At 40.3% G+C, this 22,814-nt stretch overlaps 1 protein-coding gene across 1 annotated transcript in view; it reads right to left on the reverse strand.

The window, feature by feature from the left end:
• Positions 1-775: 775 nt before the first annotated feature.
• LOC138003021 (uncharacterized) overlaps positions 776-22,814 on the reverse strand; it is a 29,387-nt gene continuing 7,348 nt past the window's right edge. Inside the window, exons 2-8 of the mRNA XM_068848965.1 lie at positions 13,076-13,240; positions 9,233-9,519; positions 8,163-8,507; positions 6,854-7,468; positions 5,558-6,246; positions 3,903-4,225; positions 776-1,270 (exon numbers count right to left, since the gene is read on the reverse strand). Of these exons, the coding sequence (XP_068705066.1) occupies positions 968-1,270; positions 3,903-4,225; positions 5,558-6,246; positions 6,854-7,468; positions 8,163-8,507; positions 9,233-9,519; positions 13,076-13,192 (2,679 nt within the window). The 5' untranslated portion in view covers positions 13,193-13,240 and the 3' untranslated portion in view covers positions 776-967. The remainder of the gene's footprint in view (positions 1,271-3,902; positions 4,226-5,557; positions 6,247-6,853; positions 7,469-8,162; positions 8,508-9,232; positions 9,520-13,075; positions 13,241-22,814) is intronic.

The following is a 22,814-nucleotide window of genomic DNA, read 5'->3' on the forward strand; positions in this document are numbered from 1 at the left end:
TTGAAAAAAGCAGAAGCAAAGACAACCTAAACTGACGCCAAGCAAAACAGAAGCGACAAGATGAAAACTCTGCTGGCAGGGTAATGAGGACTTTGCCCAGTTATACAAAGTCTGTATAGAAACATACGTATGGCAGTCTTTTCACGCGAGGAATTCTGGGATGTCTCATCGCAAAAATCAAAATTCCCTCATACTTAGAGCTCTGTCGTTCTCAGGCGCCGGGGCTGCTCGTTAAAGGATGCCCCAATCGTACTAAAGAATAATGAGGAAATATTGTTTGATAAAATTTATTTGTACATTTTCATCAAAAATGTTGTATCTAAAAACATTAGATTTCAGAATCGCTAAATTTCACGGGCGCCAAAATCTGTGACGCGTTTGGGTTTCCCATTTATTCCAACACAAAGAGATTGTGCATCAAAATAATAGGGCAACCATAACACGTCACAATTATTGGAGAGGGTGCCCACCGGGAATTTGAAAACAAAAAAATAAGCGATTCTCAACTTCATTCACTTAACTCGAAAATTTTCAAACAAATTTGTTTTTAAAGCATCGTTTCCTGTGCGTTTAAGTTATCCTTTTTTTTGGGGGGTGGGGGGAGGTTCCCTCGAGCAAAGAGGATCAAAGGCCGAGACAGAAGACGCAACTGCAATGCTCTCACTTTCGAACAAATCCATGCGCTTTGCGTTCGACTACAGTCTACAGAGGGAGATAGCGAAGAGAAAATTAAGTTAACGAAGAAATAGTTAACAGTGCGTAAATTCACACTAAACTTCATTATTTTGTCCCTCATTTATTTTTTCCCCGTTGAATTTGATAAATACATTTCAAATGTAGTCTACGTTAGTTTCATTCTTTGCTAGACCAATGTATTCTAATTAAGTGCGTAGTGTAAGTTGTGAAACTATTCGCTAATGTCCCGAGTGAACCTGTGCATCATACAAGAAAGGCTCCGGCCTCTGGTCTACAAAGGCTTTGGTCTGATGATGGACACGCCCTCTCTGAACGGCATTATCAATTGCTCCACCCTTAGGTCATTCTTCACCATTTGGTTAAATTCGTGCAAGGCTTGCCTTCGCAAGTCTCCTTCATCGTACAAAAGCGCACACAAGGAGTTGTCAGCCATGATAAATCCTGTAGGTGTCAGCATGTCCAGAGCGAGTTTGTAGTAAAGGACGTATTGCTCCTTGGACGCGTCCATAAACACAATATCGAACTTCTCGCCTGCGGTTTTCAGATCACTCATAATGTTTACCGCGTCTCCAACCTGTGTATTGATAACAAATAGCAGCAATCGTTAGATTTTCAGAATTATACGTATGGACGTATGTGTCCTTTCCTGCGAGCAGCATTTAGTTTTGAGAATTTCGAGAGATCGGGAAACGCTAGATGAAACGTACAAGCAGAAACTGTCCCCTCTCGCAAGCGAGGAGCTTGCTTGCAGTTCACTAATTCGAGTACGGCCCCGCTAATCTGCTGGATCAATTGCATTTATTTTGATCTCAGTTCATAAAGATTCTCCCTCTGAAAACCATGTGCCAAAGAAAGGATGTAATCGAAATCTGCAATCTTCGGGTAATAGATTTGTTTTGCTTTCAGAAGCGTACATTTCATGTTCAGTCAAATCGAGCATAGTGGAGAGAGAGTGTTCGGTCGCTTTCAATCGCCATAGTGATTGGCATGCACGACATTTGGGAGAAATCCTGCTTCGGCGTCAGATTCTCTCCTTGTTTTGGTTGAAATATTCTTGTTGTACGTTACGTAACATCGCGTTTTTCAAGGGGAAATAACCTCGAGAGATTGGCTTAAAACGGTCCTTCAGTTTTGTTGGCTTGTGACAACAATAAGTAAATAATAATAAGAAGGGATAATCAAGCTAACAATCAAGTGTCCAATAAAGCAGAGGCTAGATTTAATCCAGGGGGTAGATCTTATAACTCTGGGCCTGGTTGTTTAAAAGCCGATCAACGCTAATCCCAGAATAAAAATTAACCAAGGAGTTTATTTCTCTACTGATATTCTTCAAACTTTAACGTACAAAAACACAATCTTGAAAAACAACAATAAGCAAAAGAAACTTTCACCAAAAAGTTGAAAACATGAAACCAAAGTTTACGCTAATCATGGATTAAGTTAACCTGCTTTCAAAAAACCGGGCCCCAGCTATTTAGACGAGAAATATTTCAACTCAGGGTCTTTTAGCACAACGCCCCAATCATTCGGTACCCTTGCCTCGAATAATAGTCTAGTTATGAACTACAATAATTGCAGTTTTAAACTTCCATCTCTCGTTTCCTTAAATTTAAGAAGGCTGTCGCATCTCGAGCTTTTTTAAAACTAAAAATCGGCTTTTGGATGGACCTTTGACACGGCGACTTAAGTCTTGCTTTCAGTTCAGTTCAGTTTATTTGTTTTGCCACTTTACACATACCACATATTATGCAAAATAATGAAGCAAGGAGCAAGGCTGTTGCCTAACAGGAGCCCGGTAGCCTGGGGCTCCCAAAGCATAGCTCTGGGCTCCTTAATTTTTCACAGCAACACCTTTCACTTCATATGTTGGGCTCCTAAGTTCTCAGCGTTTAGCTCTGAGGGCCCCTTTAAAATTTTCTTAGGCAGCAGCCTTGCAAGGAGACACAAAAAAGGCAGTGCTTATAAACATGTGCCTCCACATGATAAATAACAAATTACTAGAGATTTGTAACGGCGAACCGAATAACTTAGAACAACAGTACTGAACTTGTTTATAACCGTAACACTTGTGACATTTTGTTGAAGTGTCGCAGTCCACCTAAGGGACATAATATCGACGCCATTATTAATTCTCAATGTACTGGGAGATACCATCCTCATAACGGCGATTTGGCCTTGGCAAACCCTTTAACCTACCCTGCGAGCAGAGTCTCTTTCGATCTTCCTAGATAATTCGGGAAGAGGAAAGTAGACTCTGCTCGCAGCCTCCACATTTCGCATTGAGCATGCGTTAAAAATTTAAACGTATTCGGTGTCAGTCATGCGTGACCTGCAGCCACAAAAGCACAAAACGAAAACAAACAGTCGGGATATTTTCCAACAACTTTGGCAAACACACAACAATCAAGGAATCATTTCATTGGAAACTCAAGATAGTCCATACTCTTAAAATGCCATTTCATTTTTTTACTGAAAAATTTATAGGTTTCTGTCACACGAGTTTCTGTAACCGACACACATAGGAAAAACTCATGGGAATTCTAACAGTTAAAATTGCCACGCTGTCGTAAATTTCAAAATATTGATGACGCGTGGCGATTGATCATGCGCAAAAATTAAAAAAACAGGTTTGACAAGTCGAAACTGGACTGACTCATCCAATTCTTTGGATGAGCGGCAAATCAAAGAATGTGGAGGCGGCGAGCAAAGTCTACTTTCCTCTTCCCGACTTATCTAGGAAGATCGAAAGAGACTCTGCTCGCAGGGTACCTTTAACCGGGTAGACTGTGTTAAACGCAGACTGAGGGGTGGGGGGACACTGTTTTGAAGTCCTTTAAACAATGGGACTTTCAAACGAAAGAGGCGGTAAATGTCGTGATGAGATTTATTTTTTCGATGGTGAGTCGGGAATACTCGGAAAGAGTAGGAGCTTTCAGATTTTCCTCGAGTACCTCCGAGTCACCATCCATGCATGGGACTTTATTTCAACCCACGAATTTGTATACTCAAGACTCATGGTCTGCAACATAAGTTTTTCACTGACTGTTTACAAGGTAGATCATATGGTTCTGTTGGCGTAGTTCTTTCTATCGTATTATGCCCTCGCTTAGTACGACTGAAGTGACTAACTGATTGCCCTAAAGAACTGCTAAGAGTCTCCATGCCAGTTACACAACTGTTGTTGCCTTTTCCTATTAATCAGTTACCTTGAGAGCCAACTTGTTGGATTGAGATGAAGTCCGAAACAGGTGATCAGCAACTGAAGCAATTTTCGGGTCAAATTCAATAGTAACCACCTCACCGCTGTCCGGAAGCCCTTCGGCAAAGGCCATGGCTGACATTCCTGTGAATGTACCTACGTCAAGGACTCGTTTAGCATTTGACAGTTGTGCCATCATCTTCAGAAACTGAGATTCCAATTGGCCGACCATACAAGGAGAAAACAATTCTTTTTCTTCGGTCACGAGCGCAATCTTCTGGATGTCTGAACTTGGAACTTCTGTCATCTTCACGGCGTAATCTTCCACACCTGCGAAACGAAAGCCAGCTGTAATAGACCGTATTCGTAAATGGCGGCCAAGAAATTATTCTTTTGTCCTTGTGTTAATCATCTTCGGAGCAAAGATTCTTTTGAATTTTGTTCGTGCTAGCGAGGCCAGTAAGGATAATTTGCATAAAGACAGAAGAATAATTACTTAGCCGCCATTTATGAATACGGTCTATAAGTGAGCGGTTTGGACAGTCACGTTTACACGAGTTGACTTAAGGTTTTTTTCATAGGTTTAAGGTGTCATGGTATTCAATGTTCTTCAGATTTTGTCAATATTTATGCTGTGAGAATGAATTTGCATCATTTTAATGCTCCCTGAATGTTGTTCTCATTCCAAAAATGTATTCTTTTGTTTCCGTTATTTTATTTACGCTAGGTTCTCAAAGCAAAAACAGCTAATCCTATTCTAATGGCTTAAGCTACCGTGTTAGCGATTGAAGGGATAGTTTCTAAAGAAACTGTGGTGCTGCGTCGGTGGGGAAGTAGTATACAAAAATTTGGTTTATCAACGGAGTTGATAATGTAAATTGACCACCGCTTTTAGAATCTCTGTACGGTGGTCAATTTACATTATCAACTCCGTTGATAAACCAAATTCGTGTTAGCGATTGTTGATGTGTTGCGTTTTCAATTTCAGCGTTATCTTCAACAAAAGTAGTTGAAAATCACCGGCGTTACTGACGGGGCATTTAGACAAAGCATGGTATAAAATCAAAACACCTCTATAGTAGAAATTGTGAGGACTAAACCGATATTTTCTGCCATTCATCCGCATAGTTCTCACTAAAGAAAGGGCTTTATAATATAACAGACCTTTAGCGTTACATGTACTTGAAATGAAATGTCCCATGACCCTCTTGCCACCGGAAAAACAGTAATGCTTTGTTATAACATGAGAAGCTTTCTCGAAAATGTCTACCGTACTAAATTAGCGAATCCTAATTAACCAATAATAACATTTATTTGCTGTCCCAAACTACGCGAAGGAACCAAATTGCAGGTTTTGTGGAGATTGTCATCACGTAAGGACAATTCAAAATTTTTAATCCGCTATGCCATTGTTTTATCTTCATATAACATGTGCACTTTTTTCATGTAAAATGACGGTTTGAATACAATAATGCGTATTTAAATTTTGAGTTGATATTTTGGATTCCGATTTCGCCGTCGTTGTTTAAGAAAGCGCACGTGGTAAACAAATAACGAACAAAGTCAGAAGCTGAAATATCTTCGGTATCATCGCATTGCTACAATATTTTACAACTTCTCCGAAGTAAACCTTTTAATTTAACTGTTACTCTCATGAATTACCTGGATGGTGAAGCTCGTTGTGTTCAAAGGGAGGCGGGTTTGGCGTATCTTCAGCTTTCTCGAACGCCACATGGTAAGGTAAACCCTTTGTTCTTTTCTTCTGCACTTCCTCTATCCACTCAGAGTAAGACATTGGTCCTTCGAATTCGTCAAATGCGCTGTCGTGTCTTCCAATCCGTGCCCTCGGAAGCTTGTTATCTCCACTGCCAATAATCGAAGGGTCTTCCAATCCAACATCTCTACAGTGTGCGTCGACTCCCAAGCCCCTTCTGGGGTACCCTTGGCAGATGCGATGATACTCTTTGAGGCGCTTTGCCAGGAGCTCATAGGGCATGTGATTTATGTAACCGCATTTTCCAAGGCCCTTAGGAACAGGGGCTGCAAGATTTCCTCCTCGTTTTTCCATCATTTTCTTCTGTGCATCCCAGATTCGATGCTTGTCTTCCATGATTGGGTGCCACAAAGACAACTCTAAATCGCTCAGCAACTTTAAGATCCGACTCAACTCATTTTCCGTAATCCATCCTTCACAAAAGGAAAGGTACGCCCCAAAACCCATTCCTGTGGCTACAGCGTGACCGTGAAGCATCCCAGAAGGTAGTTCGTACCCAGGGCTCCACGTGTGACCATACGCGTGCGGTCGGCACTGGTGTGTTTCCCACAAGTTACCGTATTCTGATTTCACATAACTTAATATAGGAAAATAAAGAAAGGAAAGCCATCAGAGTTTAACATACCGAGTACGAAGTATTGTTATTAAATAACACTGAAAAGCCCACGGTCTGGCCAATCCCTTACGCATGCACACAGATCGGCATAGCACCTGAGAAGCGGTAGCCATGCCCAATGTTCGTCAGGCCTCATCAGCATGGCATAAGAGTCGGGCATCCAGCGACCGAAGTCGTACACGGACATTCTTACTCCTCTCAAAATGCCAGTGCCTCACGATACATGAACACTCTGCAACCAAGCTTGGCTGGAAGCCCGGCGCAAGATATTTCTCCCACGGTACGAGTATGAAGAGGTGGAGGAACCAAAAAACTCGGATCAGTGTGCCACGTAAATTTAAAGGCACGAACAATTAAAAAGGTGACCTAACGTAACAAAAGCCCGCCGGGCTTGACAGGTGTCAATTTGAGTCTCGTTGCCTTTGATCGTTCCTTGGTAACCTCTCCATTTTTTGTCTTTGAGATCTTATCCATAAAAATATGTTATTTTTCTTTTTTTTTTTAAGTAACACTTGGTTTTCGCGTTTCTGTTCCCACTGCAAACCTTTTAACCTTTTTTCCTACTTACCCTTCCAGAGCTTTTCCGACTGTGAGATCACAAACACGTCCAAAAGCCTCGTGATCTATTCCAAACTCATGTTCCATTTCAGTGCCAAATTTGGTCCATACAAGATCCACAGATGCCTGTTCTAGCAAACTAAAAAGCTCCTCATCTTTGACCACTGCCATTTTAACGATTTCAGCAATGCCATGTCGAATCCATCCATGATGTAGCGTACGGAAAAAGGATCTGTCAACTATCGTAAGGACGGGAGGATGATAGGCTCCGTACAGGTTTTTGTAGCCAAATCCATCACAGCAAGTACGTGGGGATGGACCAGCGTCTATTCCAGACACGATGCTTGTGCACAGCATAACATAAGGGGTGTTACGGTGGTACAACGCTGTGGCGAAACCGGCTACATCTGTAATGACTCCTCCACCAACTACAAGGACTGGCTCATTTCTAGCGACACTGATCTCTTTCAGTGCCACTAAGATATTTTCCACTGTAGAAATATCTTTGTTGGTTTCATTACCAGGAAACACCAGCTTTTTCAGTTCGATTCCATGTTTGTCAAAGTAGGCCTGAAATGCGCTGCCGTAAAGGTGCTGGACTTTGTCATCAATGACGGCTACGCATCTGATTATTGAAAGAAATGGATAATTAACATATCTGGAAACAGCTGCATCTAATAAACTTTCCTCTGACAAAAATGCAACCCACCGATAAAAATAAACATCCAAGTAGATGACAGAGTTTGTTAATTTTTTTTGTGGCAAGACAAAAATAAGATTAAAATCCTGGAAGGAATATTATTCAAAATTCATTGTATTCGGAAAAATTAGGGCAGGTATAATTGAGAGAATGGAAAATTTCCTTTTTCATGCAAACGCATTAATTAACAAACAACTCCAATTTTGTCCATCACATTATGATAAAATTAACGTGGCGCTAAAGCATTCATTTGGTGGAAAAAACAGGAAACAAACCAAGCATTTTGATTGGTCAATTATTAAAGAAACTTACAGACAACCAATCAAATGCGAACTTTGGATGGCGCAAAATTTGGATACGTTATTCTTGATACGTGATAAGCGTGTGCTGCTTCTGCATAATCATAATAAGTTTCTAATTTTTTTCATGTATATCATTAATTAATAAGTAATCACATGACTTTTCTTGTGCAATTTGGCATAATTAAGCACTCGTGAATTGCATCCTACGGGCTCGTGTAATTTTGTTCGTCTTTAAAAGAAAATACTCGAAGTTATTTATTCTAAATTGACTGGAAATCACTTGATTACCTATACTCGTTCCAAATAAATTTACGTACCTTCCCAGGGGATGGTAAATATTTCTGAGCTCATTATTTGCGGGGTCCAGCACATCATTGACGATCTTGATAGTCGTTGTCAAAGTGAGGCTCATTGTACTTTCGATCATGGATGCATCCGGTTTGGCCAGTACATACCCTTCACAAGCACGATAGATGGAAGTGGGATAGACTGCATGGGGCTCCGCTTCTTCCAAATACTCAGCATTCTCTTCATAACATGTGGGGCCATTTATTTCTTTCAGAAAATGGCGCACATTGATGGTACCGAAACTGCTTGCGCTCAGTTTTTGCAAAACCAAGTTCCAATGTTGGGTTGCGCCAGCATCAATTGTGTAATGAGACCTGTGTTCGAATAAAAGTTCCCACAGTAGTGATGCAAAAACTAGAGGAAATCACGTGGGTTAATAACAAAGAAGGCCAAGCGATAAATCAAACAAAACCCAAACAATAATTTGAATGTGACATGTAGTGTGACTTGAGACAAAATTATACGAGTGTGACAGTGCATAACTACCTTTTTACATGAGAGACAAGTTTGGCCGAGCAGATATGTTGATAGTTGGTCCCGTCGTTTCATTAGAGGATTAAACCGAAGGACGCATCTGAGATGCATTTGGACAGGTTATGCGTCTATTGTAAAAAATCGAAGACTATTGCTCTTCAAGTTACACTGAGAATTTCCCAATTTAAGATGTGTTATCGCAAACATATCTTTTTTTATTATTTTAGTTCATAAAAATAAAATAGTTGAGTTGTCCACGCCCTGAGCAACTCCGTTACGACTTTCCATATAATTTATTGCGCAGTGACAAGCCATTTTTTTCTTCAGCTTTTGTCGGTGGCATCACCTAACGAAAATGTCTAATGTGCTAATCGTTAGCGAGACAGGCTGCAAAAAATCATGGCCATTTTAATACACTCCAATCAACTAGCCTCGCAAGTTGAATTAAATTCCGTTACAAGTTGTGAGCGACTACGAGAGTAAAACTCTACTGAATGTGCCTGCGGATAAGTAGTGCATTAACCGCCGACAAGACGAAAACAAAAGAAGTAAGAGAATAGCTTACCTTGCTGCTAAAATTGCTAACTGTTGTAAAACCGCCACAGTTGGTTGATTATAGAAAAACTTCAGCTGTTTGATGATTGCAAGCGAGTCGAGATCACCTCTGAATGATTTTGCCAGCTCTTTGGAAAACACCGCCAGGCGAGACGTACGAATCAGAAAATCGCTGACGATGGGGTCGGCGAAGATCCTTCGTGCGAGTTCGGAAGGCTCCTTTAAGTTATCCGACAAACCATCCAAAAGCGTCCAAGGCAATTCCTTCAGATACTTCAAAGTGTCCTCAAAAGTTTTCTACAGAACGAAAACCGGAAGGTAAAAGTTTTCGCAAATTACGATGTTAAAGCTGTATTCGTTTAATTGCCATGAGAACTTTATTGCTTTCCAAAATTTAAAATAGATAACGTTGCTAATCTATCTCCAAGTATTCTCCCAGTCAAATATGACTGAACTCCGAAAGCGAAAATTTAGTTAATTTAAGCGCAGGCGGGACCTCTAGTCTATTTTCGTTATGAAAGAAGACTAGACATTTAGGCCAAAAATTTGGTTTTATCAACGGATTTGATAATGTAAATTGGCCACCGTACAGAGATTCTAAAAGCTGACGTTTCGAGCGTTAGCCCTTCGTCAGAGCGAATCAAGGGATTATGGGTTACGTGTAGTTTTTATAGTAGAGTAGGAGCTACGCTATTGGTGGTAACATGGCAACGTGAAAAATAGGAATATATTAGTTAAATGAAAAGCGTTCGTTAATACCGTGAGGATTAAGGGTGCCGATTTGAAAGATGAATTTTTGTTCCAGATTCTTGCGGCTTTCCGTCGTACCTAGATGTAGGGAAAGACCGCAGATAGCCATGTGTTTTTTGGAGTGGTTAGGCAGATTAAAATGGCGAACGACTGGCTTAGATGCATCCTTGTCATTTTTCTCAACACCGCGAAGGTGTTCGCGGAATCGGTCACCTAGTCGTCTACCTGTCTCACCAATGTATAATTTATTGCATAACGTACAGGTTATGCAATAAATGACATTTGCGGAGGTACACGTGAAACGATCGGTGATCTTAACAGGTCGCTTAGGTCCCGATATTTTGCTAGTGTTAACAATGAAAAGACAAGTTTTGCATCGTGAGCGCGCGCATTTGAAAGTGCCGGGTTGCTCGTTAGTTTTGAGCGCGCTTCTGACTAAAAAGTTGCCTACGTTTTTGTCGCGTTTGAATGAAATAAGTGGAGGTTGCGAAAAGATTCTACCAGTCTCGGGATCATTTTGGAGTAATTTAAAATTACGAAGAATGATGCTTTTGACTGCGTGATTATGAGGATGGAAAGTGAGGGTGAATGGAATTCTGTCATTCTTATCTTTTTGTGACGTTTGTAGTGATGACTGTCGATCAAATTGTTGGGCGCGATGATGGCCCGCTTTGACCGCAGAGACAGGATAGCCACGTTTTTCGAAGAACTGGCACATCTCCTCTGATTTGCTGGAAAAATCGGAGTCATCACTACATAGACGTCGAAGTCTAAGAAATTGAGAATAAGGAATGGAGTTCTTGACATGTGATGGATGTGACGATTTTTCCAGCAAATCAGAGGAGATGTGCCAGTTCTTCGAAAAACGTGGCTATCCTGTCTCTGCGGTCAAAGCGGGCCATCATCGCGCCCAACAATTTGATCGACAGTCATCACTACAAACGTCACAAAAAGATAAGAATGACAGAATTCCATTCACCCTCACTTTCCATCCTCATAATCACGCAGTCAAAAGCATCATTCTTCGTAATTTTAAATTACTCCAAAATGATCCCGAGACTGGTAGAATCTTTTCGCAACCTCCACTTATTTCATTCAAACGCGACAAAAACGTAGGCAACTTTTTAGTCAGAAGCGCGCTCAAAACTAACGAGCAACCCGGCACTTTCAAATGCGCGCGCTCACGATGCAAAACTTGTCTTTTCATTGTTAACACTAGCAAAATATCGGGACCTAAGCGATCTGTTAAGATCACCGATCGTTTCACATGTACCTCCGCAAATGTCATTTATTGCATAACCTGTACGTTATGCAATAAATTATACATTGGTGAGACAGGTAGACGACTAGGTGACCGATTCCGCGAACACCTTCGCGATGTTGAGAAAAATGACAAGGATGCATCTAAGCCAGTCGCTCGCCATTTTAATCTGCCTAACCACTCCAAAAAACACATGGCTATCTGCGGTCTTTCCCTACATCTAGGTACGACGGAAAGCCGCAAGAATCTGGAACAAAAATTCATCTTTCAAATCGGCACCCTTAATCCTCACGGTATTAACGAACGCTTTTCATTTAACTAATATATTCCTATTTTTCACGTTGCCATGTTACCATCAATAGCGTAGCTCCTACTCTACTATAAAAACTACACGTAACCCATAATCCCTTGATTCGCTCTGACGAAGGGCTAACGCTCGAAACGTCAGCTTTTAGAATCTCTGTACGGCGGCCAATTTACATTATCAACTCCGTTGATAAAACCAAATTTTTGTATACTACTTCCCCACCGACGCAGCACCACAGTTTCTTTAGAAACTACCCCTTCATTTACTAGGCCAGTTTCGTATTCTCACGTTTACACCGGATCTAGCATAAAATCGAGGCTAATGCGGGGAAAATGATTCCAGCATTAGCCTCCATTTCATTCTCCCAAGAAATGATACTGACCGATCTTTTTGCGTTTATGGGAAAATTCAAGGCGCTGGGTGAGAAGCCTGAGGCTCGAAATAGTTTCTCCTTTTTTCAAACAAATAAATATATTCTGTCCTTAGATACAGTTAGGGGAATCATATGAAGACGAAATATGGCCAGGGTATTAAGTACTTATTATAAATTTCTCACATCACATTTTCCTCCAAAATAACGTTACCATGGCAACCATAAGAGCCTTAGAATCAAGATATATTGTCTTTTTTGAAGAAACGGGACGGTGAAATCTTCCCAATCAGTGTTACCAGATAATGTTAGAAATAGTCTCTAAAATATTTAGAATTCAACAAAATCTGTAGGCCAGTTTTTCGGAAAAATCAGTTTTTTTTAAACGTGTCTCTAATTTTTTTTTTTCACCTACAGAATTTTTTAAATTTGAAAGACAAACGTTTAAAGTTAATCTAAGCTAACATGAAAAAAATGAAAAAAAATCACCGTCCGGAAGCAGAGATATAAAAGAGTAAAAGTTGCAAAATCAGGAAAAATGAGGGAACCGCTCATTCGAGTCTCGCGCGAGTGGAGCTACAGGCGAACACAAACTGATTTAAATGACCATTAAACCGTTTGTGTAGAATTTTCCTAGTTTTCGTGAATAGGAGATGTCTATTTATATTCCATATAGAGCGGTTTAGTGTCGAAAGTAATTAGCGAATTGCTTTGGTTTATAATTACTTCACTGAGTGATTGGTTCAAAGTTCTCGCGCCAATTTTTCAACAGATCAGAAGTGAAACCAAAACCAATTATGGCTTGCGCGTGCACATTTTCCCGCGTTTTGTGTCGGCTACGTGTAATTACTTCGAGTTTTGATTGGTTTACTGGAGTGTCTCCGTCCTTTTTGATTCGCCAAAGTAATTACTTTGGTTTTAGTTTTACTACACTCATTTGGAAACCGCTCTATATATGAATTAGAAGAAAGGTGATTCATTTGAATCATGAGCTGACGCGAGCAGCTTACGAATTGCGTGTGAGGCGTACGCGCGCGCGCTCAGCTGAAAACCCTTTGGAGCATCCTTAAAAACGGTTTATTCGTAATTTTCATAAAACGCTGACGTGTATCATTTGCTACTTGTCCTAGAGTAGCCGACTCTGAATCGTTCGTTTCTCACTCACCTGAAATTCGCTGGCGTTGTTGTCTTGTCGATAAAATGTGATTTCCTTGGCCATAGACTTCTCATTGTGGAAGAACTTGTTATTCTCCGTGCTCAGGACTTCGGGTAGCAAACTCATTTTGAGAATTTTGGATAACTGGTGTCCAATTACTAGAGATGATTTTATCTAGGAAAATAATGTAAACACATGAAAACTAAACACCTTGAATCTTTTAAAGTGCGTCCATTTTTTTTCTTGCCTGGCCTAAACCTTACCAACCAAGGCTTGCACGAACACTTCTTTACTTGCGGTTGGTTTCTAAATAGAGCTCAGTTAACAAAACCGTGTGTAGAGTCTTTTTCATTTCGGCCAACCCTAACATGTAAGGCCTGTCTACTGTCGAAAACTGCGTCGAAAAGGCAACAGCAAAGAAGTAAAGCATTTATCTACCTCAAGAAACTTACTTCTCAGAAAACCGTGGGCGTTAAATGATTGTTGAACTCGCAGGCTTAAGTTAGACCATGAGTTTAAATAATTTGCCGTTCTCAATGTTTAAACCTGCACCCCTTTTGACCTCCGTCTTCTCTGATCTCATCTCAGTGAAAGACTTTGGACTTAACAACGATGCGGAGATTTTTCTCAATCTAAATCACAGTTTTGCCCTCTATCACAACCTTGTTGATGGTAGCCCTCGTAACAACGGAGCAGGTAAACCCCATGAAGTTTAGGACACATGAAAAACGATTTCTTTTTGGACTCAGGCCCCGCCCACACGTATCCAGATATTTTTGAATTCCGGAGAGGCCTTCCGTCCACACGTATCCGGTGAATTAACTAGCGAATCCGGAATTTTTTTAATACGCTCTCCAGAGCAGATATTTTTTAATCTGCTATGAACCCGGAACCGTGTGAACGCTAACCCGGAATTTTTTTTATCCTGATGATGTAACAAGATCGAGCCTAGTTCCAGTACCGTGAAATCGATTCTCAAGATGGCTGCTGAGGGCAATATTATTTCTTTATGGCGCATGCTCTGTTACCTCCGTTTCCTTCAGGAGGTGCTAGAGTGAATCCGGATACGTTTCGCATATGAGTGGACGGGCAATTTCAATAAGAATACGCTACGTGTGGATGGGAATATTTTAAATTCCGAAAGTCAAAAATATCCGGATACGTGTGGTTGGTGCGTCAGTCCGTTGGGAAAACATTCCGTCAGGGTCTTTTCAAAGAAACTATGTCAGCTGTGGCAAATGCGCATTAGCAGCCAGATGGCACTAATTTGTAAAGAGTGATTATAGTTAATAGCTAATTGATGGCACTAATTTGTAAAGAGTGATTATAGTTAATAGCTAATTGATGGTTAATCAACTATGGATCGATGAAATAAGAGACGCGAACCCTTCGACAGAATTTGAAATTTGACGGGCCGACATTTTCAAAAGCTCTCCGATCAACTTGCGTATGAGCGTTGGATAATTTGCACCGACCAGCGGTTAGTAAGAACTTTCCTTTTAAAATACAAATTTATGCATTCTTAAGGAAAAAAGTTGTGGGTCGACGACAACTTGGAAGGCATTTTGTAAGAAAATCTATTCGGAGAATGATAGTCAGCTTCCAATGTCATATATAGATAGAACCCCAGCCCGACTCCTTCCTACACAACCCACAACCCCTTTTGGCAGCAAGAAGGTCACGGATATGTTCTAACGTCACGATTTTAAAAATGTGTCCCGACGTTAACAATTTCTTTTGCTTGAAAATGTTTTTGGGATAAAAATAAAAGCGGAGAGACCTTTTGTTAGACAATTGTGACCTTCCTTTCTGTACTTCGTAAAGTCGATCAAGACAGTACACACCAAATTGGAACCACACCGAAAAAGAAAAAACATTCAATTCAATTCATTAGACAAAAATTCCGAGGTCGCTGATCGGATGACGAAACTTTCTTGAAAAAGCAAGATCGCAGAACGTTTCCTGTCAGTGATGCTTACTAATACAGGGACAATTTTGCGCAGCTTAAAACTAACCGGAGAAAGCTTTTGGGATAAAAATCAAAGCGGAGAGACCTTTTGTTAGACAATTGTGACCTTTCTTTCTGTACTTCGTAAAGTCGATCAAGACCGAACACACCAAATTGGAACCACACCGAAAAAGAAAAAACATTCAATTCAATTCATTAGACAAAAATTCCGAGGTCGCTGATCAGATGACGAAACTTTCCATTCAGGGTAAAAAAGTTATGACTCGATAACAACTCCACCTCGAACTTGATCGAGGACTCGAACTTAAATTCCCTTGTGCCCTTCACGGTAGATATAATTTAAGGACGGTGCCTACTATTGTTATTGCGCACACGTTCTGCGCATCTTGAGATACTCGGGTTTCCTGTCAGTGATGCTTACTAATACAGGGACAATTTTGCGCAGCTTAAAACTAACCGGAGAAAGCTTTTTACAAATATTATTCATGAATTATCTTTGGAAAATGCGTGGTTACCCCCAATTTTCTTTTTGGAATTCAATAACACTGTTAAGATCTACATTTCCTGCATAATAATAAACCGGGGCAAAAATATCTTTGAATTAGTAGGCACCGGCCTTAATCATTGCCAGGCACATAATACCGTTATGTCTGGTTCTGATCAAAGTAGCGAGATTATTAAGAGCTTATGTTTGAACCGAAGAAGGCAAATTACTGTCAATATATCTTCCATGTATTGTTGCTTGCTGTTTTGATTGTCTTCTTTTCACGGTTATTTATATGTTCGGAAGTACATGAAGTACTTGCTGTATTCATAGCTGACAGCAATCTCGTACCCAGAGTCCTCAAGCTTTTTGGCCGGCGTGCAAGCGCCTGGAGAGACTCTAGGACAATGGACTTGAACAGTTTTTTGTTTGATTGGTCCCTTGCATAACAGTGGCAGTCACGACAGAAAGTCCGTAGGTAATATGAATAAGTACCACATCGGAAACTCAAGAACCTACGTCCTCTTTTTGGAGGGAGATTCGAAATCTAAAACTAGTTTCAGTGCTGTTTGTGTTTTTTCTACCGTCGGTCCTTTTCTCTAACTTAGGTAGAGCACCACCTCAGAAATACATAAGTCACAAAAATAATAAAGCTACTGGGTATGAATTATGTCTAACAGTTTTGACTAATAAACAGCAGCCGTTTTTGCATGGGAATTTTCCTCCTGTGCTAAAACAGATTACTGTACGTTGTTGTTGCAAAAGTACCGTGGGAAAATATTCCATCAGTGTCTTTGGGGATAAATCCGCGAAGAAGGTCTTTTTGAAGTCATTCAGAAGTACGGAAACATAAGAATGTAGAAGAAGAGGACGTTTGGTGCCGTTTCCACAAATATGTGTCGATCGCGTTGCTTGCACGATGGTATTATGCATGATGGAATGCACGCTGAAACACTAAAAATGCACTCATCGAAATCGTCAGAAGTGTCATTTCTGACTTGCTCTTACGGCAAGCCAATGGACATTTCACCTTGAAAAGAAATTATGGCGTGTAAGACTAAAGTGTTTGTTTCTCGAACACTTTCAACCCGCCATTTTGAGTCAATCATTCATTTCCTACTGTTTACATTGCTGTTTATTGTTTTCTTTTTTCGTTTAATGCACCTATCAATGTTAAGCCCCAGGGTGGGGGGGGGGGGGGGATAACCCAGGGGAATTTGACATTTTTATAGGAGCTAACGTCAAATTTCCCACCCTGGGCACCTTCAGACTGTAAAATTCTCCCATCCCCGGGCGCCTTCGGAACATCACATTCCTGCCATGGAGTAACGTTTCCATTAGATTCACATTCTTGCAACACCAATGTTCTTCACTGTCAATTTCAAATTCTCTTTCAACAGCTGATGGAAATTTGTATGAACAACGTTAACTAGGTTTCGAATCAATCAATCAAGCATGCACAATAACAGAGTAGAAAATTTATGAATATATAGGAGTATCACGCAATCACGAAAAAAAGTAGAAAGAAACATTCTCATACCTGTGAACACTCCAGCAAGGACTGATAGACGTGATGGACCTTATTTACAAAAAGACAAGACCAGGGGCGGATCTAGGATAGAATAATGACCGGTTTCCAAAACAATGAAAACGTTTCTAGGGGGGTCCGAAGGCATGCTCCCCTGGGAATTTTTTAAATTTTAACTCCCCCTTCCCCCTTTCCCACGTCTCTGACTGACTTCAGAAGGACGGTGGAAACCGTTATGGATCCGCCCCTGAAGACGGATTCGGTTGCCTTTCTTTCACCCATGGTGTCGAGAAAAATTGGTTCTCTCTGTGTTCCAATTTGGCGGACATGTCAAATTCCCGACCATGGGGCAACGCATACGTGTCAAAATCCCTACCCAGCGGAAGGCTCACTGAGGCAGTTGCCCCCTCCCACCTTGGGGCTTAACATTTATAGGCGCATAAACTCAAGCAAGCGCAATAAGACCGGAACCCCTCTTTTTCTGAGAAATTCTAGAGTCTCTCCGGGCGCTCACCCGCTGACCAAAAAGCCCGAGAACCCTGGGTACGAAATTGGCCTGACAATCTATTCAAAGCTGCTCGCGCATGCATCTAGAGAAATAAGGATTGCAAACTAATTTTTTGAATATTTAATTGACGTCATACGGCGTTTATGCGGCGCTTTGACTGCAAATGAGAAGAAATAAGTCGCTTAGAACAAGGAAGACCAGTTCAATCTAATTTGCTATAGTCAGCAAACACCGATGCTACTTAATCGATACAAAACAAAGTAATCTGTTAGAAATTTTCAAATCTCTTTAGTCTGAAAAGGCCGGTTTACAAGTGACCTAAGAAGTACTAGAGCAAGCAACTTGTTCTATATACGGTGGAAAGCCCTTTTGGACCAACAAAAAGCAACAATGGCTAAACTTTTATTTTGATTAAAACCATTTCTTTTGTGAAAAGCAATAATAGAACGCAGCCGCTGTGTCAATGATTTAACATCTTGAAATTAAGTTGAACATGACCAAATGAAGAATGAAGTTGTCGATTGCCAAATGAGAACATTTCATCACGTAAAAGAAAATTTGCATTTTATACAAAAAAATGTGGTATATTGCGCTCTGATATAAAGTGCACAAGAGACATTGGATAAATTGCCAGTCAAGGATAGTTTTACGGACATTTGCAACAACAATTCTTATAAGCGTGTTTTAAGTTTTACCTTAATTGCAGGTTCCGTAGATGAAGTCCTTGTTAAGCTCCAAGCGACGCTTCGGATGGTCACAGCACAGAATTCTATGGGCTAAAACGTTTCTCGATGACCCGAGGAGGAGTCTTACCTACTACAAAACACTTTTTATTGAGCTTGTTGCCTCAGATTTTCTATTCTCTTATTGAAAAATAAATTTTTGTCATTCTATTGTTTTCTTAACGAATTGAAATGCTAGTTCAGTGAAATTAGAGTCTCTCTTAATGAAGCATTCGATAATTTTCCTATCCCAGGGGAGTCGTAAGGATACCTTGGCTTTCTCGGGGCGCCGAATATTTATCCCTTTGAATTTTTCTATTTTCTCGTCCTTTTGCCAATAAAAACAAAATTTAATTAGCCTAAAAATTTGCGCAACCTTTTAATAGCCGAAACAGCCAATATTGCATATAAACCGTATTTCTATCGTTCGTTTTACCTTTATGGTCAGGTACTGCTCTTTTATGTAATAAACGTGACTTTTGGGTAAGAAATCTTGTCGGGATTGCTCAGTGAAAAAGTACTGTTCACAAATAGCCACACAACAGAAACAATGGAGCGCTCCCTCGAACTTTCAACACAATAGGGAACTTATTCTTTCTTCCGCTGTTCGTCACTATAATTTCCCCTCTTTATCCCGGCTCCTTTTTTTAGGTCACTGATAGTCACTAATATTCCACCTGTTTTCTCGTGCTCTCAGTCACTCTCTTTCACGTTGAGCATTGCTTTAATACTCGTCGCCTCAGATAACTTTATCCACTGGATATTTCACTATCCAGAGTATAAAATGGTACTTTTCGTCAAAAGTTGGCGAAGGTTTTCGTACACCTTTATTTGGGGCCTCTTCATGCTTATGCAATGATTAAAATAGCGAAATTAGGTTGGCCAAGCAAGTCTATTATCAAAATAGTTTTCAAGAGTATACGGGCGAGAAAAGACCTGCTAAACTAGCTCTGTGAGCTGACTCCGGGAAAATCCGGGAAAACATCGGTAACGGCTGTGAAGATGATAACTAATTTACATGAGCTTCAGCTTCATCCCACAAGTAAAATAAAGTTATTTGACTAGTAAACTCAGTAAACTATGCAAGCCAGATGCAACTGGTCTTGACAAGATACCTGCTAGGCTCATTATTGGGAATGCGCTGATCTCATCTGTATCCCTATTTACTAGGTATATTTCCTGATGATTGAACATAGGCAAGGGTCACCCCACTTTTCAAACAAGGCGATCGAGACCACCTAAACATGTTAGTTTCTCACGCCGAATAATGTGTAGCTTTCGTGACATATTTCTAATTACTGGGTTGCCAGTATGGCAATCCCAGTTGGAAAATGGATAATATATCTCTGTTTTTTTTTTCCGTGTCCGTAAAAGACTTGCCTGTCACTCCCCTGCTATGTGGTGTCTTTGTGCATAGAGTCTTCTGTGCGTATTTTGTTAGGTTTGAGGGGGCTCGGGTAATGCGTAGATATCTCTGGCGGACAGAGGAGAACATTTAATTGACCTGCAATGACGTCGAAAGTAATTGTAACGCGCATAGCGTTTTAGTGCTTCTTTAAACAAAATATACCCTTACGGAGCTCAAGAATGGAACATCAATTGGGTAAACAAGGGAGGCTGTGAAAAATAAATGTATGGAATCTTAAAAGCGACGAGTAATGGACGAGTAATGAACAATCTTTCGCCCGTCGAACCGAAATCATTGATTGGGTGGTCAGCGGTGAGTGGGCCAAGATGGACGATAAATTTTCGCTCCGTTGTTATTCAGTCTTTCGTTTGTTAAATGCTCTACAATCTCTTCCGTTTTTTGTTAGTTTTGATTTTATTTGTTAATAACATAATGCCGGAATCAGTTGTCGTTCTCAAAAAGGAAAAGCAAGCGTTAAAAGGCCAAGTGGAATCCTTATCTCAAGCGATGCAAAAACTTCAGGAGAAATTTGATCAAATGCAACCGATACCTTCGTCGGGACTTGTCAATGCTGATTCGTCTACCATCAGAGAGACTACCAAAAGCCTTGAATTTTTAAGTAAGGGTTATGATGAACTTATTCTATTTCAAGCTAAAGCGACAGCCGAATTAAAGCAAGCTCGTTCTCGCCTGGACGAACTGATTGTAAAGATTGATGCTATTGGTCAAGCCGTCAACGAGATAGAAGAGTACAGTTACAAGTTTAACTTAAAAGTCGTCGGACTTCCGGAAATTAAAGAAAAAGAATCAGCAGAAGAAACTAGTTCCTTATGTGTCAAGCTTTTTCGGGAGATGGGAGCTGAAGTCACTATTCATGACATCGACATGGCACATCGCGTTCCAACAAGGGAAGTGCATGTTGGCCAAAACCAATTGTTTGCAAATTCGTTAGGCGACTGGCAAGGAACAAGGTGATTAATTTGCGTAATGAGTCTCACAATCTAACCTTGGCCTTGCTGAAAGTGTCAACTTATCTAACGTCAGGATCTTTGATCACCTTACCCCACGAATGCAATCGATTTTCTATGAAGCCAAGAGGTTTAAAACGCAGCATCAGTACCAGTTTTGTTGGACTAAAAACTTCAGTGTTTACCTTAGGAAGAATGCAGAATCAAGGGCGGTGAAGATAAAACATCGACGATTTGAGGCAGTTGTCAGGTGAAACAAGATAAAGTTAACTATTCTGTAATCTCATGATTACTAAGTTCTGTTGTTTATGTCTCTCAAACATACAAGATCTCTCCAGGCTCCGAGCACCCATTTTAAAACGGTTAGCTTTTAATAACTGTGTGACTCGCATATTGACTCGCATGGTTCGCCATGTTGGCTCGCATGACTCGCAGCCATGGCTCGCATGAGTTTGTATTTACCTCGTGAGTTTGTATTTACCGTCTGCCGTAAACTTGATTTCCACTCTAAAAATTACCTCCAGAACCTACTTTTATAAGCTTTTAGAATGATTTTCTTGTCTTGTGTGGTGATACTTGACGATTCGGGAACATTTTGTGAAAAAATACTTATAACGGGTCACACGCGCAACTTGATCGCCCGAACTTGCCCGATTACGCATAATTTGAAAGAAGAAAAATTTCGCGGGAATCGGGACGCGGTGAAAATGAGTTAACAAATTTGCATACATGCGTTGAAATGTGATACGCGAGGAGACAGGATTTTTTTCTCTCTAACCCAGTGATTTTGTCGTTGTAGTGTAAAATGAAGTTTGGGAAGCCAACAATATTTCTTTCAGCTTGATCGCCCGAACTTGCCCGATTACGCATAATTTGAAAGAAGAAAAATTTCGCGGGAATCGGGACGCGGTGAAAATGAGTTAACAAATTTGCATACGTGCGTTGAAATGTGATACGCGAGGAGACAGGATTTTTTTTCTCTCTAACCCAGTGATTTTGTCGTTGTAGTGTAAAATGAAGTTTGGGAAGCCAACAATATTTCTTTAAGTTCCTGGTTAATCCAATTTATTGCTATGACTTACTAGTGCGAAGATTGTTTACATGAAACGCACGCTTTTTGCAAATTTTGAGTGTCATGAAATCATCATTTGGGTGACAATATATCCGTTTACTCAAACCCAAAAACATTCAGATAGTAACAAACTTCATATTTATTAACCGTTTCTTCTGCTTTTGTGCTTGTCAGCATTGTGATTTGCTATAATTTGCAAGTCTGTTTTTGTATCTCGTAGATGTTTAGATTTTCAATTACATGGCCGCTCAACCTCGCGATTGTGTAAATAGTTCACCCTGAAGTCAAAATAGATACGTTTCTCAGGAGCCCCACAAAGAAGGCTTCCTGACCCGACAGATGAAATGTAAATATTCAGTTAAACATTACAACAAAATTAAAAAACCAAAGACGAAAGTTTCTTGGCTAAAAAGTACGTTGTTTTACACTGAAAACGACCAACGATTAACCTTTTTTCCCGTAGTTCATTCAGTTGACAGAAGGTGATCACGATCACCTTTATGGTTGCCTAGCACGTGATCAATTTCTTCCTTTTGACAAAACATCGTGACCTTTCCCTTCATACATAAAAGTCAGAGACTGTAGAAATTTTCGTGCTTTTACAATCGATTGTCATTAATCTTTCGATGAGAATTCGATTCAGAGTTATTTATAAAAGCTATGTTATTATTTTTCTTCATCTGTCTTTTGGCTTGTCTTTTTCTGTTAATTTCTGGCTTTACGGTACTTTTTGTTGCAAACGTAAAGCCAAACAATGTTTTGACCTGGCATCAGATTAGACTAATAAGAAGGGGAATTATGAAGCGGAAACAACACTTTCAGTCCTTTCTTAGCCGTGTGTGCAATAAACGTTTGCTTAGTGGAACTGCAAGACATGAATGACATGCTTGAAAACGTCTGTTTTTTGCAGACTATTTATTTAAAGAAAAAACGACTGAATTTTACTCAAGAGTGTGTTTTGTTATCTTTAAACTGAATTTATTACCAAAGCTAAAAAACTAAAAGACCTCAAAATGGGACAGGACATTACAAAATAATTAAAGGTGTGAACATGTGAGCCAAAGGGCGTCTGCTGTCGTGACATGTGGG

This window comes from Montipora foliosa, chromosome 5 (genome assembly GCF_036669935.1).
Source record: "Montipora foliosa isolate CH-2021 chromosome 5, ASM3666993v2, whole genome shotgun sequence".
Taxonomy (NCBI): Eukaryota; Metazoa; Cnidaria; class Anthozoa; order Scleractinia; family Acroporidae; genus Montipora; species Montipora foliosa.